The 22,318-nt window shown below is 41.6% G+C and overlaps 1 protein-coding gene across 1 annotated transcript in view; it reads right to left on the reverse strand.

Moving 5' to 3' along the window:
* The window catches only part of LOC103653689 (pentatricopeptide repeat-containing protein At5g65560), a 28,182-nt gene that overhangs the window by 935 nt on the left and 4,929 nt on the right, over nt 1–22,318 (reverse strand). The window contains exons 3-4 of the mRNA XM_008680517.2: nt 7,619–10,264; nt 17–7,534 (exon numbers count right to left, since the gene is read on the reverse strand). Of these exons, the coding sequence (XP_008678739.2) occupies nt 7,619–10,264 (2,646 nt within the window). The 3' untranslated portion in view covers nt 17–7,534. The remainder of the gene's footprint in view (nt 1–16; nt 7,535–7,618; nt 10,265–22,318) is intronic.

Genomic DNA, 22,318 nt, shown 5'->3' on the forward strand with positions numbered 1-22,318 from the left:
GGAAATGACAATATACCTTTGTTTTTTTTGTGCTCTGCTCCTTCCTTTTTTCCTTGTCTAGCCATGTTCTTGGCCTGAGTGAACTTCTTGTTTGAACTTTTTTTTTCTTCTTTAGGCGTTCATTCCTCAGTTGGTCATCATCTGGTACCTGAACATCCACAGGAGCTGCACAAGGACCTACATCCAGAAGCATCGAATTGCTCCAAAACATCCTTAATGAGGATGTCAAGTTTGTTATCTATCAACAAACACCATTCCAATGAACTTGCTACTTGCCCTATGAAACTGAGAATTTTTTGAGTGAGATAATTTTTACGATGCATAGCATCCAACTTCGGATTTTCAATTACGCTTCTTCCATGGTTATCCTATACATCTCCATAGTATGCTTCTCATGTCCATCGCTTCAATATATATTGTGGTGGTAGTGTCTTGATGTTCATCAAATCAAGAACTTTCAAAGCATGACCGTATTATTTTCATGTTTGGTGTAATGTTATTTTTATGTACTCGTTGTCTATCTATATGTATTGCTACGTATAGAAACGAGGTGACGGGAATTTGAAGACCAACATTGGAGAAGTAACTGGAGTTGCACCAAAAAGGCAAGTTGCGCCCTTAATCACTTTCTTTACCTAATAATGTTCTCAATAATCATCGTGACATGCTCAGCTTAACTTGATGGGACCTAATAGGTTACCCTAGTTTTGTTCACCCTACACCTTGCAAACAAATGAACTATTGGGTAATCTTGGTATTGCTCTACCTAGTTTTGGGATTAATATTATATCTGAATGATGATCATATTCCATTATTATTGTTGGTTTAATTATTGTCCATGATAAGATTATTGTGTTAATTAGAACATAGAGCGACCAACCGAGAAAACATTGCTACCACAAGGGTGGAATGGAACTGTTGGGGGTCTGCTTCGTCGCCGAAGGTCCCATGAGAAGAAACACCTTCGGAAGATTGACACAAAGCCGAAGCTATCAATCAGAAGGCTTCGGAGTACATTTCCAAAGGCACCGACTTAAAGATGAAATGACCAATCGGCCCATGATAATTTGTATTATGATTGTAAACCTTTGTAAAGGGCATGAATGTAATTCCCAACAGGCTGCGTCCTGTGCCTATAAATAGATGAACAGTACCCCTGTACTGTTCACGCTATCATGTAATCACTCGCGCGCAACACTTGGATTTTTGCCTTCTGTCAAGCCAAATGTATAAATATGATTAAACATCGTGTTTAAATATTCAAGTTTGTATAATGAAACATATGAATGACATAATGTGTTTGTTCGTGCTATCTTTCATGTTTCATATGTTTCACCTTTTATTATCTTATAACCGTGATGATGAAGGTATGTCCTTCATGACCTTCGTCCGAAGATCGTTATATCCTAAGGGAAATAATGTTTCGATGGACAAAGGACTTTAACATTTAATACTTTGTGTTGCCTTGTTCTTGATTCATAGCATTTGAGAACAAGTCCCCAACAGGAACGCCCTTGGTTGATTAATTAGGAAAGCTAGTGTGAGTTAATCCTTTCCCGAAAGGGGCAAGCGGGGTGTGGGGAGCTGCCGGTATAGGAAGGTTCTCGGGTCGATCTGTGTGTGATAGCTTTTCAAATGAGGGATTCCTATATTGCCCCCTCCTGCCTGATTCCGTAGCGAGTTCTCTCATGCTAGTGGAACTTTGGAAAGACCTCGTAATGCTACCCTGCCTCGCCTCCTCGGTAGAGGTGTATGAGGTCCGTACAACCCCGTGGCAGATAGGTATCACGGCTTGTGGATAAAGATGTGCAACCTCTGCAGAGTGTAAAACTGGTATATCAGTCGTGCTCACGGTCAAGAGCGGCTCGGACCCTCACATGAGTAACTTATGAAATTAAACTTAATCTGTCATTTGCATTGCATTGTGGGATTTATTATCAATTGTGATCAATTATCTAATTGGGTTGGGATTTATTATCAATTGTGCTCAATTATCTAATTGCTAATAAAATTTTAACCAACTTATTAAAAGCAATGTTCAGCCTTAACCACTTTCTCCTTGGTAAGCCTTACACTTCACATGAGCCCCATCGTAAGTGAGCTCATGCACATTATCCCCCACAACTTGTTGAGCGATGAACGTATGTGAGCTCACTCTTGCTAAACTCACACCAGGTCATGAACAAGTACCGATGGAGAAAGATGAAGGATGCTACAATGAGTTTCGGAGAGGTCTAGGTCGTCGTTTCCCAGTCAACTATGGTGTTGTGGAGGATCGTTGTCGTCATATGAAGTATTTATTTAGTTATTTTGTACAAACCCCCCATATGTGATAAAGATGTGACATTGATTTCTGTATCATGAGCCATCATGTGTGAGACTTGATCCTAGCACACATTTGAGACCCGCCCGGGTTTGCCCTTAAATCCGAGTGTGACACTTTGGAGGTCAACTCGTGAGAGGACACCACTATGCCATCCCCGCTCGAGCCAACTTTGGCGTAGGGATCAATGACATAGCTCTGTTGGCCATGTCATCTTTCTGTTACCGGAACCGCAATGCTCTAAGCCAGACTGCTTTCAGGTACTACCCACAGCGTCGGTCTAGATAGGTTCTCACCCGAATCCACTCGGGCACAACAGAGGGCAACATTCGCTTAGAGACTTTGCTAGAGTACACTACAACTTTGAACACAGAGCATGATGCTGCCCTAATAGAGCTTGACTACATAAGGAGGAAGTATGCCAGACTATAGACTTAGCTGGATAACGGAGGACAACACCAACCAGATATGGATCCAGCAAACTCACCAGAGCACCCAGCTCTCCCATACCATCACTTCGATGTCTGTACCCATCTAGGTTTCCCTTGAGATGTAATAGGAGCAGGGCTAAGGAATAAAAGTGTATTAGAACAATGTTGCTATTATTAAATGATGTAATGGTTTGATGTTTGAATAAATGAATGAGTTGGATCTTTGATTGAGTGTTTAGGTCTTGTGGATTGATGACCACAAGAGCTTTTATAATCTATTTGAACTCAGAATGATACTGTGTTCAAGATAGTTTTACCAAAATCCTTACCATTTGCATCTTTTCTAAGGCCTCATTTTCTAACCCTCCAGATGGTAAATACTAGGGGACAGAGTCAAGGCCTCATTTTACAATACGCACATCTTTTCCATTCTTCTATCGAGGGAATTGTATGCGACATTTAATGTTGTCATTCTTAAGTAACTCATCAAATATTTTATCACACTTAGCAACACTAAATGTGAACTTAACTTTCCCCTTTTGTGCCAAGTGCAGGTGAGAGTGAGCAGAAGATTTAGTCTTAGTAGGCCAAACAAGCTTAGCGACATGTAACTTTTTCCATCCCCTGAACTACCATTGTCGTGATATTCATCCTAGGGCTCAGGTGGCCAACTATCTTTTTGTCGGTCTTCTGCACTAGAAGTCTAGAACGGTCACAGGTGACTTCGATATTCCGGATGGTCCGACCTGTGTGACCAGGCTTCACCTTCGAGCATTGTGGTGGGCTCCGTGTGACTTCGGACTGTCCGGCATAAGGTGTCGAACGGTCCGATGAAGGGCCAAACGGTCTGAGATCGTGCGTAGACTGTCTGGTCGTGCTCAGAGCCGATCCACCGTATAATGAAGAAGACAACTACAGTTTCCCCGGATACAAGTTCATCGACATATCATAATATAGTTGGGACTGAGAAAACACATTTGTTGTCGATGTGTTTGGCACAATTGTTTCGGTGCCCAATTCATGTGACAAAAAATTAGGCGTATGAGATTTTACAAATGCATGCGTCATTTTCTCTATATCCTATGTCATACTTTCAATCCGGTTATCAAAAGAAATTTTAATAGATTGAATATCATCGAATGATGCGGTGTCACTTACAATGGGGAGTTGCTGCAACAAGCTGACAGTGAATCGCAGTTTATTTCATTCTCCCGGACGACCTTCTGGTGGCAATCTATGCTGAAGCGCGAGAGGTACCGCTTCTCCATCCCCTCATGCTTCTAAGCTTGTTGTCGCTAGAACTCCTCGTCCCACTTCTTTATGTACTCTTTTAATTCCTCATGCTCAATGGCCGATAAATTAGTTAGCCTTGTGTCGCTGTCTAGAGAAACATCGTTGAGACCTTTAGAATCGGACATAGAAACCGATTTTTGTAGATTTGCAATCTTCGCCCCTAGCGGAATCACCAAAAAGTGTACTGGCTCCGATGTGGTACCAAACACTAGATAAAATAACCTGACGGTGCTCTCTGTAGGAGCACGAGAGGTCCGCGACCTCGCTACAGGAGCGAGTCTCCTCTGGTCGCGTGCAGGACGGTTTGCTCTCTGGGCAGGACGGTCCGCGACGGCGCAGGGTCTTCTTCGCAGGAACCTGAATCTTGCCTCCCGGGAGGGACCTCGTCGAGGAGGAGAGATCATAGGGTTGTCTTGGGGTCGATAGGCCACCCAAGACGCCTCTAGATGACGTCGAGCCGAAGAGAGGTGAAGAAAAAGGTGGAGGAAAAGTAATACTAGGGCTAAACTAAGGCTAGGTTACTCCTACTCCTAATGAAAAGAAAAAAACAATGCAAATAAGGTAGATTTGATAAATAGATTTGATTGGATCAATTATGGCGTGTCAATCGGTCGTACCCCTTCGTTTATATAAGGGTGAGGTCTCAACCCGTTACAAGTCGGTTTCCAAACAAATCCCATGGAATTTGCTAACAAATCCCGCAACAAATCAGGAACCCTAATTGATTCTATCCACACGCGGACCGTCTGCACCGCTCCCACGGCCCGTCCGGCATGCAGGCCGGACCATCCAGCTGCACATTTTTGTGCTCATCAAGGTTCCTTGTAAACTCACTCTTCTACTCGCAGCAATACAAATAAATAGGCAAACAATAAATAAAAATAGGATTACACCAAACAATGAAACAAACTATGTAAGACTAATACATGCATTGAGATGAATTCGTAGGTTCAAGAACCACCAAAATCGGAGTTAAAACGCAAAAATATGAAATAAACAAGTGTATGGGTTATTTTTAGGGACTTATTTGTGAATTCCATGGACCTACACATAATTATATATACAAAGTTGAGGGCTTTGGTGTAAACCTTCTCTGCTAGGATGGCGGGTTCCATGTTTATGAAGTTCAGGGTCTAATCTATGAAAGACAGGGACCTGTGTAATGATATTTAAATTCAGGCGGACTACGAGTTATTTGTTATAAACATCAGGGTATGTCTAGCAAAACAGCTCGGCCGGCTACTCGTGCGCGCTCTGGACCATTCATCTAACGATCTACGGTTCCGACCTAATCACACCGAACTGTTATCCTCGTTATAATCATATCCGCTCGTTGTCGAATCAATGATCACGATGTGTCTTTGTCCCCTAACAACGCTCAGTGCGACGGAGCACCCGCCCCTACGGCGGCGAGCTCGCCGACATGATGTGCCATCGCCCCTAGTGCATGATTTACCATGCTACCTACTGCGACATCATGCAAAAACCTTAGCGAACACATTCAAGGAGACATACCAATGGTTGAGGCGACGACAAGTGCTGACCATGGCGAACGGAGGCTCCACCATGACGCTCGGCTCCTTTGCTCGACTTTCTTGTGCTCCAAAAGATCTCATGCCCATCTACGCACTCGTGCACATTCCACTTGATCTTGCGATGCTCCCTTACTCGCCCCAAGGCCTCGCCACCAACCCGATCGTGACTAGGTGAAAAAGGGTCTAGACAGCGTGGGGGGACATGGCTAGGCGAAAAAGGAGTCCAGCCGAGCGCTGCTGACCAAGGTCCAAAGCGGACACAGGTAAACGACACAGTGTCACAAGCGCACGAGCGGGAAACCCTATCTTGCGGGTCTCATGTGTCGGTGCACAAGATCATAGCGATAACGCCAGAAACCGAACGAGATTTTCAATCGTGATTCAGGAGTCATGCGCTGCGTCGATAGAGTCATCCTGCACTAAATCCAAACTGATATTTTTTTTATCCTGGTGCAGCAGCAGCAAAAAGCAAAAGGAAAGGTAAGAGAACCCGGCTAATGGCCACTTCCACTCTTCTAGCTTCCAGCATATAGTAGGTCATGTTTGAGTACACTATAGCTACCTACTAAAATTAGTTGGAGACATTTAAACTGTCTAGCTAACAGTTTAGCTATTACCTGCTTTTAGCTGAAGACATCCAAACACTCCCTTATTATAATAGGGAATCCGGTCATAAATATTAAGCAAAAGACAACAAGTGTATATATGCTTTCAATATATAAGATCAGCCATTACTTTTACACCCATCATATGCCTCAAACCAAATGAACAATTAGTATTTATTTTCTCTCACGAATTATGTACTCAAATCAACCTATATTGATCTTAGAATTGAATAAGAAGAAAATCTTAAGAATGTTTCCCCATAAAATTGTAAATGCTGAAGATGGCTTATTGGCTCTCTTGTTATTCTAATGCTCTACAAAACTGATACTTTTTTTAGCACAACTACAAACTATTTTCCTAAACCGTGCAATGAACGTGTCCATCTACAATTCTCTTGGACTGGCTCGATTACACATGGTACTAAGATAAGGGATGTTCAAAAACCATAAATACCTACCAATCTTTTTCTTTTGATAAAATCTTGTAGGAAGTGAAAACCTGATATGCACTTGTGGCTCCAGCAGAAATCAACTCCCTCGAGTTGTCAAAACTCGAAATGCATAAATAAACAGTCAGAAGTCCCACGTTTAGCTTCTCAGGCAAGTCAGCAGCACCATTCTACAGAACTCCAATGATGCACAGTTCTAGAAAAATTAAACATAATTCCATATTGATGATTGTGAAGGAACGGCTCAGCGTAATGGTGAGAAGTCTTTCCACTAAGCCCAAAGGTTCTAGGTTCGACGTAGCCTCTCTTTAAAATGCAGGGATTAAATCTGTCTCGGTTATTCCATCGCCAAACCCTACTCATGTGCAAGCCGCCAGCAGTGTGGGTCTATCCTGTCCAGATTGATGATTGTGATTCCATAGGAAATATTATTCTTTGCATTTTAAATTAAAAAAACAAAGTTAATAGTTAAGTTTATTGAACTAACGCTTTGACTTTAAAAATCTGTACCATATTGAACAAAAAATGTACAAGGACAAATCCGGAAAGCTCATGAAACATGTGTCAAGCAGTTATGTTGTCTTTTAAGAATTGTCAGAATTCATGCACCATTACTGAACTATTTCTCCATAGTGTTGGGCTTTTACTTTTGTATTGCTCAGTCAACATAAAGTTAAAGGTTACTCGTGGTCATGTGTGGAGCAAAACAAATTTGATATGAAATATCTACTTCAAAAGCTTTCGGCAGGGCATTATAAAACACACAATGAAACATCACAACACTAGTACACAACAATATAAGAGTCAAATAATTACCTTTGAGGGCATGAACACAGTGTGACTGTGCATCCAACGATCCATGATCTATGCAATTCTGGCGTGCATTGCTTGGCACAGGCTGTGCTTGAAAAACAAGCACCTGATGAGCACAGATTGACTTATGGAGACTTTGCTGTGAGTTATGAAAGTGTTAGTTGACAACCTATTCCCTGGTGGGCAATTCCTCTGTCAGCATTGCATATGTTTCATCACTTGGTTTGCATTTCATCTGTTCTAACATGGATATCATGTCATGGCACATATCTGCATGACCCTTCCTTATGAAGCCATCAATTATAACTTTCCATACAATTTCATCGGTATTGTACTCTTTCCATCTCGAACTTCTGAAAATTTCTTTAGCCCTATCTGCTTGTCCCTCAGCAGTAAGCCCAGAAAGCAGATACTGGTAAAATATTAAGTTTGGTAAAAAACCATGTCCAATCATGGAACAAAGCAATGCCCAAGCATCAGAATACATCCTTAATTTGCAAAAGCAATTAACAAGAGCATTGTATATATCTTCATTCAGAGGTAGATTCTCTTCTTTCATAAGAGAAACCAAGGAAGTCACCTCATCCAATCTTCTTTCTTCAGAAAACCCCTCCAGAATGGACAAATAAGTTCTTGCACTAGAAGGGACGCTGTTCTTCTTCATTAGCTCAAATAATTCAAAGACATCAGCAAGCTCTATAGTCTTCCACACAGAAGTTGCTTTCAAAGGTACATGTTCTGCTAGCCTCCTCTGTAAAAGATGTCTAAGCAAGATAAAAAAGGTAAAATGATTTGGCATAGAAGCAACACCCGTCATGTGCTTCAAGATTGTAACTGCACGATCTGTCTGTCCAATACTTGTATGGCCATCAATCAAAGTGTTATATGCCATTGCATCTACAATGGTCCTACATTTTTTCATCTCCGTCACAACATTTTCTGCTTCATCAAGCCTGCCTTCATTGCAGTATGCCCGCACAGAAGTAGTATAAGTGACAACATCAGGACTACACCCCTGTGACACCATTTGCCCCCAAATCCTTGTGGCTAACCCATAGTTCCTCTCGTTGAAAAGTCTGTTGATTACAATTGTATAATTCACCGTTGAAGGCTTGACATCTTTTTGTAGCATCTCATCTATAAAGAATAATCCTTCTTGTGATCCCTTCGTCTTGCATAGATTTTCAATGAATGGGCTATATGTATAGGTATCTGGTGCATAACCAGCTGAAATCATATTTTCCAAAAATGTGCACGCAACATCGAATTTACCAGCCTTGCATAACCCATTTATCACCGTATTGAATGTCACAGAATTAGGTCTTATGCCTCTATATTCTAGGCCATCAAAAAGAGAGCAAGCTTCATCAACTTTCCCAGTCTTACACAGAGCATCAATCAACACATTGTAAGTGTACTGATCAGCAGCTAAACCATTTCCTTCCATCAAACGGAGTAATCTGAAAGCGCTTCCTATATGACCATCAATGCACTGGCCTCGAATCAACAAATTGTATGTCACAACATCTGGCTCTACTCCACATTCTCTCATCTGGTCCAACAAAGCCATTGCTTTGTACACTTTCCCAGCATTACAGAAACCTTGCACAATTGCATTGTATGTCCAGACATTTGGTTCACACCCTTTAAACCTCATGGATTCAAACACCCTCACTGCACCACTCATCCTCCCCTCCCTGCAGTAGGCATTCACGACAATTGTGCATGTTACAACACAAGGCATCAACCCACTGTCAAACATCTCATTCAGTATTTTCTCAGCCTCTTCAGCCTTCTGCTCCCTACACCATAAATCGACCAGTGCTGCATATGCACGAGTGGTTGGCCTCCATCCCAGCTCCTTCATCTTCTGCAGCATACATAGACCCTCCTCTCCTCTTCCGGCATCACACAGCCCCTTTACCAAGGCCGCGTGTGTGTACATGTCTGGTTGCGTCATTTCCCTGAACAACTCCAGTGCCTCATCGATCCTGCCTGCCTCACAAAATCCTTCGATCAGAGCAGCGTAAGAAACCGCATCTTGTGAGAATCCTCTGAACGGCATTTTGCAGAACAAGTCATGGGCCACTTCCAGCTGCTGCGTGCGACAGTAACCCAATATCAAAGAGTTGAACGTGAAAGCGTCGGGGCGCCAACCGGAGCGGACCATGAGGCTGAGGTACCGTTGGGCGTGGCGGAGATCGGCGCGGCGGCAGAGGGCACGGATGAGTGCATTGTAGGTAGCACCCGTGGGTGCAGGCGGGGCGTGGCGGTACATGTGGGCGAACAGCCGGAGCATGAGCGGCGTCAGCGCGTAGCGGGAGAAGTGGGTGAGGAGGGAGCGGAAGGGACGGTCGAAGAATGGACGGAGCGGCGGCGGGGAGAGGGCGTGGAGGCGGAGCACGACCGGGAGTGAGATGTCGAGGAGGTGGCGGGACGGCGCGGCGGCGCGGGCGACTGCGGCCGCGAGGCGGAGCGGCAACGGGACGAGGAGTGTGCGGGGTAGGGACGGCGCGAGGAGGGCAGGGAGTTGCGGGAGCGAGGGGTGGAAGCGCCAGTCCGGGGAGGAGAGCACAGCGGCGAGATGCGCGATGAGCGCGGCGGGAGATGGAGAGGGCGGAGGGGATGCCATGGGGGGGGTGGAGACGTTGCGGGGAATGCCGGAGATGGATGAGCTGGTGGTGGAAGCGGCGGTGACGATGACGACCGGGCCACCGGGGGGATTCGTTTGCACGTCGAGAATTAGCGACGCCGGCACGGCGCCGTCACAATTGTTGGGGATCTCATGTGCAGACGTGCAGTTCGACTGGACTTCCTAGCCCTCGATACGAAGCCAAAATTGAGAGTCTCAAAATTACAAATTTCTCACGAACAAATATGAAGTCCAAGGTTCTCCAGCCAAAGCGTGTGGTGGTGTTGTCGATGTCGTTGGACCTCGGCGGAGCTCCGGCAGGTTTTGTGTCCACACGAGGGTGGAGTCGCTTGACCTAATTGGCAGGTTAGCTCTCCCTCACCTCGTCGCTTTCTTCTCGCTCTGGACGATTTCTTCTTCTGCACGTGCTAGTTTCCACGGAGGCTGGCAGTGGGTTCAACGTCGCCCTCCCTCAGGGTGTGAGGAGTGGCCTCATCTCAGATCTAATGGTGCTCGATCATCGCTGACGTCCGAAAAGATGGAGGCGAAAGGGTGCACTCATAAATGGGAGAGAGGCAATAACAAGGAGAATACCCAAGAGCAGCAGCATTGAGGAAGGAATAGGAATTTGAGCTGGCGCTTGAAGCCACCTCCAAGGAGGATTGACCCCAAAGGCGATTTCGCAGGCTCATCATCAACTAGAGAGATGATGGTGCAAGGTAACCCTAATGCTATGATCCCTTCACCAGTGGTAGATCGTGATTTTGGGAGGAGATTTTTCTACCAGATCTGTGGGAAAGAGGGTCACCACGCTAGGGACTGCTCAAAGTCTCTATGGTGTGAGATCTGCAAGACACCGGACTAGTTTTGGGCGGAGGCGATTAACACAGCCTGCTACTCCATCAACGGATTATACCTTCACAGAATCCTCAAGAAGACATCGTATGAACTCCTTACTGGTAAAAAGCTCAATGTTTCTTATTTTAGAGTCTTTGAGAGCAAATGCTTTATTCTTATTAAGAGAGGTAGAAGTTCTAAATTTGCTCCTAAAGCAATAGAAGGCTTTTTACAAGGTTATGACTCAAACACAAGGGCATATAGAGTCTTCAGCAAATCCACGAGATTAGTTGAAGTTTCTTGTGACATTGTGTTTGATGAGACTAATGGCTCCCAAGTGGAGCAAGTTGATCTTGACGAATTAGATGATGAAGAGGCTTCGTGCATCGCACTAAGGAACATGTCCATTGGTGACGTGTGTCCAAAAGAATCCGAGGAGCCCACACAAGCACAAGATCAACCATCATCTTCCATGCAAGCATCTCCATCAACTCCAGATGAGAATAAGGCTGAAGAAGAAGAGGATGAAGATCAAGACATTGATCAAGGGGGAGATGAAGATGATAATGAAGACAAGGAAGATGAACAAGAGATTCAGGATCAAAGATCGCCACACCTAAGAGTCCACCAAGCAATTCAAACAGATCACCCCGTCAACTCCATACTCAGTGATATTCATAAGGGGTAACCACTAGATCTCGAGTTGCTCATTTATGTGAACATTACACTTTTGTGTCTTCTATTGAGCCATACAGGATAGAGGATGCATTAAGAGATCCGGACTAGGTGGTGGCAATGCAAGAGGAGCTTAACAACTTCACGAGGAATGAGGTATGGTATTTAGTTCCGCGTCCTAACCAAAATGTTGTAGGTACCAAATGGTATTCCGCAACAAGCAAGATGAGCATGGTGTGGTGACAAGGAACAAAGCCCGACTTGTTGCAAAAGGTTACTAACAAGTCAAAGGTTTGGATTTTGATGAAACTTATGCACCCTTAGCTAGGCTTGAGTCAATTCGTATATTACTTGCCTATGCTACTTACCATGGCTTTAAGCTTTATCAAATGGATGTGAAAAGTGCCTTCCTCAATGGCCCTATCAAGGAAGAGGTCTATGTTGAGCAACCTCCCGACTTTGAAGATAGTGAGTACCCTAACCATGTGTATAAGCTCTCAAAGGCGCTTTATGGGCTTAAGCAAGCCCCAAGAGCATGGTATGAATGCCTAAGAGACTTCCTTATCACTAATGGCTTCCAAGTCGGAAAGGCCGATCCTACTCTCTTCACTAAAACTGTTGCAAAAGACTTGTTTATATGCCAAATTTATGTTGATGATATTATATTTGGGTCTACTAACAAGTCAACTTGTGAAGAGTTTAGTAGGATCATGATACAGAAATTCGAGATGTCAATGATGGGGGAGTTGAAGTATTTCCTTGGATTTCAAATCAAGCAACTCCAAGAGGGAACCTTCATCAGCCAAACTAAGTACATTCAAGACATACTTAAGAAGTTTGGAATTAATAATGGCAAACCCATCAAGACACCCATGGGAACCAATGGGCATCTCGACCTCGACACAGGAGGTAAGTTCGTGGATCAAAAGGTATACTAATCAATGATAGGTTCTTTACTCTACTTATGTGCATCTCGACCGGATATTATTCTTTCAGTATGCATGTGTGCAAGGTTCCAGGCAAATCCTAAGGAAGTTCACCTTAGGGCCGTGAAAAGAATCATGAGATATTTAGTTTACACTCCTAAGTTTGGGCTTTGGTACCCCAAGGGATCTACCTTTGATCTAATTGGGTATTCCGATGCCGATTATGCCGGATGTAAAATTGATAGAAAGCGCACATCAAGGACTTGTCAGTTTCTGGGAAGATCTCTGGTGTCTTGGGCTTCAAAGAAACAAAATTCAGTAGCTCTTTCCACTACTGAAGTCGAGTACATTGTTGGAGGTCATTGTTGTGCGCAATTACTTTGGATGAGGCAAACACTTAGGGACTATGGCTACAAATTTAGCAAAGTCCCTCCCCTATGTGATAATGAGAGTGCAATCCGCATGGCGGATAATCTCGTTGAACACAGCCGCACTAAACACATAGACATCCGGTATCACTTTTTGAGAGATCACCAACAAAAGGGGGATATCGAAATTGCTTATGTTAGCACCCACAACCAATTAGCCGATATCTTTACCAAGCCACTAGATGAGAAGATTTTTAGCAAACTAAGGAATGAGCTAAATATACTTGATTCTCAGAACTTTGATTGAAACATTGCACACATAGCTCATGTATATACCTTTGATCATGTCTCTTTCATTTGGTACAAATGCATATTTCTTATTCTTCTTGTACCAAGGCTAAGACTAATGTGCTTTCAAGTATATTTCTATGCTTAGTCTCACATTGAAAGGGAAATGGAGTATTTGGCAAGGACAAGGCTTCCACTACGACTCTGACGGTATCATTTATCCTTTACCGATACTCATATAACTCTCAATTGGTATAACCCTTCACTCATATTTCTTTTACCAATAGGGAGAAAGTATTAGGAGAATTGTGTAGGGCTCACAAGTTCTTCATTTTTGGCGATCAATGCTAAAGGGGGAGAAAGTATTAAGCCCAAAGCTAAAGGACCGCACCACCATTTCAAAATTTTCACAAATGTTTATTTCAATTGGTATTTAAAGTTGATTTTCAATTGGTATCCTATTTTCAAATATCAAATTTAGTATGAAGAATTTCAATTGGTATAATATTATTTGGTATCCATTTCAAAAAGGGAAAATCATTTCAAAAAACCTCTTGAAAGCTAAGGGGAGTATTATATCAGGGAAAGCTTTCATTTAGTCAAAGGAAAAGTGAAAGTCGCCTAGAGGGGGGGTGGATAGGCGAAACCTGAAAATTATAACTTTACACCCCAACTAGATCCCTTGATTAGTGATTAGAACAAGATACACAATTATCGGAGTATAAAATCTAAGTCCTTTGCTTGTAAAGAGTATTGCTTTCAAATGATGCGGAATTGATAAATCAATACTACTAATAAGTCTATGAGAATAAAGCAAGAGGGCTTAGGTAAGAAGAGCAATAACACAAGTTCTTTTTTGCAATGTGTTGCTTCACTAAATGAGGATTTAACTTAAAGCAACACCAAATAGTATTAGCAAAGAATAGTGCAAGAAAAAGAACTTAGAGAGGGAAAGAACAAACAAATCACAAGCAATAAGCACACGAGACACGGGTGATTTGTTTTACCGAGGTTCGGCCCTCGAAGGCCTAGTCCCCGTTGAGGAGTCCACTAAGGACGGGTCTTTTTCAACCCTTTCCCTCTCTCCACCGATCACCAAAGACCGCGAGCTCTTCTTCTTCTCAAGGATCACTTAAGACCCCGCAAAGACCACCACACTCTTTGGTGTCTCTTGCTAGCTTTTACAAGCCTCCAAAACTTGGAGGAAGTTCAATGGGAGTCAAAACTCCACGCACAAATGATCACAAGATGTAGTGCTCACTAACTCTCAATAATTCTCACAAGGCACTCTTGCTAGACTCACACGAGAGGCTTTCTTTTGCTAGCTCTCTTTTTGTGGCACTTGTGTTGGTTGTAGTGGCCTAAATCTTGCGCATAGGATGGATCAATGAATATATGTGGTTGGGAGGGCTTGAGTATGACAACTAGATGACTTGGAATGTTGCTTGGACTCCCACCTTGAAGTGACCGGTTGGGGTGGTATTTATAGCCACCAACCAAATTGTAGCCGTTGGAGAAGGGTGCTGTCGCATGGCGCACCAGACAGTCCGGTGCGCCACCAGACACTGTCCGGTGCGCCACCAGACACTGTCCGGTGTGCCAGCCACGTCATCCGGCCGTTGGATTCTGACCGTTGGAGCTTCTGACATCTGGGCCACCGGACAGTCCGGTGGTGCACCGGGCAGGTCCTGTAGACTGTCTGGTGTGCCTTCTGGCGCGTGCCTGACTTCTGCGCGCACTGTAGCGCATTAAATGCTGTTGCAGGCGACCGTTGACGCTGGAGTAGCCGTTGCTCCGCTGGCACACCGGACAGTCCGGTGCTTCACCGGACAGTCCGGTGAATTATAGCGGAGTGGCTCCTAGAATTCCTGAAGGTGAGCAGTTCGGAGTTGGAGTCCCTGGTGCACCGGACACTGTCCGATGGTGCACCCGACAGTCCGGTGCGCCAGACCAAGGCACACTTTGACTGTCTTTTGCTCTCTATATTTGAATCCTTTCTCGGTCTTTTTATTGGTTTGTTGTGAACCTTTGGAACCTGTAGAACTCATAATCTAGAGCAAACTAGTTAGTCCAATTATTTGTGTTGGGCAATTTCAACCACCAAAATCAATTAGGAAAAGGTGTAAGCCTGTTTCCCTTTCAATCTCCCCCTTTTTGGTGATTGATGCCAACACAAACCAAAACAAATATAGAGTGCATAATTGAACTAGTTTGCATAATGTAAGTGCAAAGGTTACTTAGAATTGAACCAATAAAATCTCATAAGATACGCATGGATTGATTTCTTCTTTTTTTATAATATTTTGGACCACGCTTGCACCACATGTTTTGTTTTTGCAAATTCTTTTGTAAATTCTTTTCAAGGTCTTTTGCAAATAGTCAAAGGTAAATGAATAAGATTTTGAGAAGCATTTTCATGATTTGAAATTTTCTCCCCCTGTTTCAAATGCTTTTCCTTTGACTAGACAAAACTCCCCCTTAATGAAATCCTCCTCTTAGTGTTCAAGAGGGTTTTATATATTAATTTTGAAAAGGGTCATACCAATTTGAAATTGTATCAAAAATAAGATACCAATTTGAAAACACTTCTTTAAATACAAATTGAAAGACTAAAATTTTGAAATTGGTGGTTGTTCGGTTCGGTCCTTTTGCTTTGGGCTAATATTTTCTCCCCCTTTGGCATGAATCGCCAAAAACGGATACTTGTGAGTGAAATATAAGCTCTTTGTAACTACTTTCTCCCCCTTTGGTAAATAATATACGAGTGAAGATTATATCAGATTAGAGGGCTGGCGGAATACCGGCAAGGAAGGATAATACCGAAGATGTAGAGTGGAAGTGATGTCTTTGCCGAATACTCTATTTCCCTTTCAATCTAAGACTTAATACATGATATGCTCATGGAAACGTATTAGTCTTGGCCTTGGCACAATAGAGATAGGAAATATGCAAATGTACCAAAGGAAAGAGACATGATTAAAAGGATATGTCAATTAAGCTTAAACAATTCTATATAATATAGATTGCTCCCCCTAAATATGTGCTTTGAGAGGAATACAAATTTTTGGTCTTAAATGCCAAGTGCACATAATTAGGTTAATGAGATTATGTCTATATTATAGAGAATGTGAAGTGCATTGTGTCATAGTATAAGTGTGATGCTCATGACAGTTTATGCACTTATGAAAGCATGTTATAAACATCTCAAGCATTTACCTTTAAGGATTTCAAAGAGCCTTAAGGACCATCCACCTTTGGACCAAAGGCAGCTTATCCTCGTTACAAGGTTAAGCTTTAAGCTCTTTGACAATAAAATTACTTCACCCAGTTTTAACAAAGATGCATGAATAAATGTTTGATAAGTTAAACTAGGTATGAAGCAGGGATAATGCATGGACATGCTTTCTCTTCCTTTTAAACATGATATGCAAGGAATGTAGGAAGATTTAGGTACATGTATGAATGAGATGGAGTAGTTTTACCCTTTTGTACCTTCACATCGAGATGCTCTCTTCATTGTGCTTTGTTCTTAGTCTTAGTCACTTAAGACCTATATTCAAGACAGAGTATGGAAATATTTTGCACGAGAGAGAGTTCTACAACTAGTGATCCTTTTCCAAGACATTGTTAGCATATATCAAATGGATCACAAGGTGCATAATTGTATCATGAATTCTCCTTTTAACTTAGTGCACATCAAGAGAGATATCGATTGATAGTATATGCGACACTAAGAATTATAAAGTTAATTGAAGTTATTCAATGATCAAACAAACAACAGATGCGATCAAAAGAACAACATAGGCATCAGATTATCAAACAAGCTTAAAACAGGAGAATCCAGTAAATATGCTACTTTAACATTGAAAGTTACAATCCTTGATAAAGGTGACATTATTTTAACAAGTTGGATTGATATGTAGTAGCATACATCATGAGAAACTTATTCTCATGCAAGAGACTATATGAGATTACTAGGATAAAGCGATAGTCTCGATATGATCAAGATATAGAAATAGGCTCCCCCTAGAGATATGCATCAAAGAATTGAAATGAAAGGAATAGATGCATTCAACTTTAGAGACGAATAGGGAGAAGCACCATTCATCTTGATCAAGGCTTATAAAATTTGCAATAAACAATTTATGCCTAGTATTCTTAATGAAAAAGATTTAGAGTGCTTACAACTACACCATTGATTGTTTTGAAGATCTCATTATCCAAGTAGGTGTTGTTGCTCTTGATGTCTTTCTCTTTCATGTGAGTGTCCTCCCTTTGTAGTTGTTTTTTTTCCTTCCAAACTTATTGAAAATACTCAAGAAAGATGTTAATAGCACAAGGGAGTATATGATGAATGATGATTTCTTTAGATAAAAATAAGGACAATTCATCATCCACAAGTCACATAGACATGAAGTAAAATCCTTAACATTTGTACACATCATTAGAAAGGAGGAATATGCACCTTTTTAAACAATTTTAATCGACCATAGGAAATTTACTTCTTCATATTGAATTTATTATCATAACTTAGAAGCATATCAATATAAGAATAGATATAGCAAAGGCATGAATTAGATTCTAATGGATAAGTGCATTAATGAGAATGAGATTGAATGCACAGCTTAGCCAATTTAAATTCAATAAATAATCTATTCTTCACAAAGGTAGAATATGATAATTTAAAGTTAATAATCATTGATGGGAACTGAATTTGATAAATAAGATGAGTTCCCATACCTTTGCTTTTACCTTTCATCCTTTGGGGGAAGAGTTCCCCTTGATGCTTGTGGCTCGCACTTACTTACTTGTAGATTTTCATAAGTAAGCTCAAGAGATATGTCATTAGTAACACAAGCACTAGCTTCCATTTGTGTAATCATTTTGATAAGGAATGGAAAATGGATTACTAAAGCATGGAAACTCTATAATATGAACTAGGCTATTCCATGATGTATGCTTAATTTTGTTTTCAAAACAAGCATAGATAATTCTTTAAGATTATGGAAATAAATCTAATTCATAACATGGAGAGCTATAAATATAGAAGAATCATATCTAACTTAAGCAAGAGGCAAAACAACATAAATCATTGGATTGACTTATCTTTTCATGTTAGATTGCGCATCTCCAAAGAGAAACTCATTCTCTATATGTGAGACTACTTAAGTTACTTAGATAAAAACATTAGTCTCACTATTCAAGTTATAGAGAGAGATTCCCTTTATAAGTGTCCAAAGGATTTGAATTCCTTACATGACACCTTATTCTTTTAGGAACTTGGAATATCTCTGTATATCTAGAATCATGGCAATAATAAGATAATTAGTGTAAAAATGCCATGGGGTACTTTCAACAATTTAAAGCATGTAGATTGCCATGGTATAGAAATGATGAATATACAATCTACCATATGAAAGAAATTTCTTCAAAGAATGGTGACATAATTTAAAAACATTTGAAGTGCTTTTTTTCTATGTGACTACACAAGACACATAAGAAATGATAATTTAAGATACTTGCACTTAAAAGCATAATTGTTACCATCCTTTGGCTTTCCTCCATGTTGTAGGCCTTGACTTTTCGGCATAGGATTAATTCTTTATTTCCTACAACATTGATATCTTCCCCGAGATGATATGAGTTTTAGATATAACAATTCGAAATAACTTTGGGTCAATCTTGGATATAGATCATTGATGATTTATAGCTTGAGTTAATAGAAATTGAGTCGACTCTCTTAAGCACCCCAAAGCTTCATACCATCTTTTTCCTGCAAAGCTTGTCAAGCATATTTTGGTACCCATCGCTTGATGGGTCCATTAAGGTTAGTCAACAAAGATCTAGGAACCAAAGAGTCCTTTGTGTTAGCACTTGGTAAACTCATTACCTTTCTAGCACAAGTTGCAATTTTGGGTTGCCTAGTTACATGAGAAATAATTGACAAGCTAGAGGTGAGGTTGTTACCAATGGGACAATCCTTGCATTGATGTCCCTTCTTTCGGCATATGTAGCAAAGGCGATCTTCAAGTTTTGAAGATTTCTTCTTTCCTTGTTTCTTGCTTGCTACATGGTTAGTTAATATTTTCTTTTCTAACATTATGCCTTTTTGTTTTAAATATGGACAAGACTTAATTAAGTGTCCCTTCTTTGAGCATTTAAAACAAAGTTTATCATCCTTAATAATCAAGTCATTTTTAATATAGGGACATGACCTAATCGAGTGTCCCTTTTCAAAGCATTCACTACACTTCTTGCTTCTCTTAGTATGAAGTGTGACTTGATTATTAACTTGGATGTTACCTTGTATGGAGGCATGGTTGAGGTTTTTGGAAGAGATATTGATTTTCTTCTTTTGTTCCCTCCTCTTGGCAATCCTCAAGTCCTTGACATTTTCTTCAAGGGATTTAGTGCATGCCACGGTTGTCTCCGTCTCAAGCTTCTTCACCATGTGATCACGGTTATCTTGAGAAGGTTGAGCAATGCACTTCCGTTTAAGTTGTGTCAAGCTCATCTTTAGCCTCTCATTTTCTTCTTTGAGCTTTTGATATGTATCATCTTTTGTTCCTGCAAATTCTAGCTCAAAGGAAGATTTGCTTGTCGATGGACAAGCATAAGCACATGGTAATATAATTTCAATTTGAATACATGTGCATGAGTGAGGTTGTTGAGATTTTAAGTTTTCTATTACAACCTCATGAGCAATGTTTAATATGATATGATCATCCATAAGATTTTCATGAGAATATAGAAGCATATTATATTTTTCTTGAAAAGCTAGATTTTCAACTTTTAGCTTTTCTACTTGGTCCTTAAGCAAGGCATTCCTATTTACTAATTGAGCGATACAATGTAAAGTGTTATCTTGCTCAATTGAAATAGTTTCATACCTTTGGACCAAATCAACATGAGAGCACTTTAGCTCCTCATGTTCTTTAGTCAACTCGTCAAAGTATAGCATTTTCATGGAGAGAACATTTTCTAGCCTTTGACGAGTTTCGCTTTGCTCTCTCGCTCTTTCTAGAAGTTTGAGCATGACCGCCTTATCTTCTTGGCTTAGGCGAGCGTAGAGTTGCATGAAGCTCCTTTCTTCCTCCTCATCCTCATTTGTGCTTCCGCTATCATTTTCATTAGCCACACAACATATGTGGGAATCGAAATGGGAAGACAAACCTTTTGGGGAGGTGGATTCATCGTTTGGTCTCCATCGTTCATTTTCTTCTTCTTCTTTCAAAGGGTTAGTCTCACAAATACCAAAGGAAGTAGAAGCACAAAATGAACTATCATGTTTGGACTTATCAAATTTAGTTTTAATTCTAGTCCAAATATCATGCACATCAGGAATATGTTCATAATAATTCATTATGAAGGCATGATAATCTTCCTTGCTAAGAGAATTAACTAGGATGTCAAAAGCTAGATAGTTTAAGCATATACATCCTTGATCTTCTTCGGAAGTATTTTTCTTATCATAACTAGGAGGTATAATACTCTTGTATAAGATTTGTTCTAATCGTGGATCTACGGTTTTAAAAGCATTTATCACTCTAGTAGACCATGAATCATAATTAGAACAATCGGAAAGTAATATCTCAAGAGTTACCTCCTTTTTCTCCTTCAGAGTTGTCTTCTTGTTCTTTTGGGATCTTCTACGAGCCATCACTTCGAGTTGTTAGACTCAATATGAAGTGCCTAGCTTTGATACCAATTGAAAGTCGCCTAGAGGGGGGGGTGGATAGGCGAAACCTGAAAATTATAACTTTACACCCCAACTAGATCCCTTGATTAGTGATTAGAACAAGATACACAATTATCGGAGTATAAAATCTAAGTCCTTTGCTTGTAAAGAGTATTGATTTCAAATGATGCGGAATTGATAAATAAATACTACTAATAAGTCTATGAGAATAAAGCAAGAGGGCTTAGGTAAGAAGATCAATAACACAAGTTCTTTCTTGCAATGTGTTGCTTCACTAAATGAGAATTTAACTTAAAGCAACACCAAATAGTATTAGCAAAGAATAGTGCAAGAAAAAGAACTTAGAGAGGGAAAGAACAAACAAATCACAAGCAGTAAGCACACGAGACACGAGTGATTTGTTTTACCGAGGTTCGGCCCTCGAAGGCCTAGTCCCCGTTGAGGAGTCCACTAAGGACGGGTCTTTTTCAACCCTTTCCCTCTCTCCACCGATCACCAAAGACTAGCGAGCTCTTCTTCTTCTCAAGGATCACTTAAGACCCCGTAAGGACCACCACACTCTTTGGTGTCTCTTGCTAGCTCTTACAAGCCTCCAAAACTTGGAGGAAGTTCAATGGGAGTCAAAATTCCACGCACAAATGATCACAAGATGTAGTGCTCACTAACTCTCAATAATTCTCACAAGGCACTCTTGCTAGACTCACACGAGAGGCTTTCTTTTGCTAGCTCTCTTTTTGTGGCACTTGTGTTGGTTGTAGTGGCCTAAATCTTGCACATAGGATGGATCAATGAATATATGTGGTTGGGAGGGCTTGAGTATGTCAACTAGATGACTTGGAATGTTGCTTGGACTCCCACCTTGAAGTGGCCGGTTGGGGTGGTATTTACAGCCACCAACCAAATTGTAGCCGTTGGAGAAGGCTGCTGTCGCATGGCGCACCGGATAGTCCGGTGTGCCAGCCACGTCATCCGGCCGTTGGATTCTGACCGTTGGAGCTTCTGACATCTGGGCCACCGGACAGTCCGGTGGTGCACCAGACAGGTCCTGTAGACTGTCCGGTGTGCCTTCTGGCGCGTGCCTGACTTCTGCACGCACTGTAGCGCATTAAATGCTGTTGCAGGCGACCGTTGGCGCTGGAGTAGCCGTTGCTCCGCTGGCACACTAGACAGTCCGGTGCACCACCGGACACTGTCCGGTGCTTCACCGGACAGTCTGGTGAATTATAGCGGAGTGGCTCCCAGAATTCCCGACGGTGAGCAGTTCGGAGTTGGAGTCCCTGGTGCACCGGACAGTCCGGTGGTGCACCGGACAGTCCGGTGCGCCAGACCAAGGCACACTTCGGCTGTCTTTTGCTCTCTATATTTGAATCCTTTCTCGGTCTTTTTATTTGTTTGTTGTGAACCTTTGGCACCTGTAGAACTCATAATCTAGAGCAAACTAGTT

The sequence above is a fragment of the Zea mays genome, chromosome 4 (genome assembly GCF_902167145.1).
Source record: "Zea mays cultivar B73 chromosome 4, Zm-B73-REFERENCE-NAM-5.0, whole genome shotgun sequence".
NCBI classification, from domain to species: Eukaryota; Viridiplantae; Streptophyta; class Magnoliopsida; order Poales; family Poaceae; genus Zea; species Zea mays.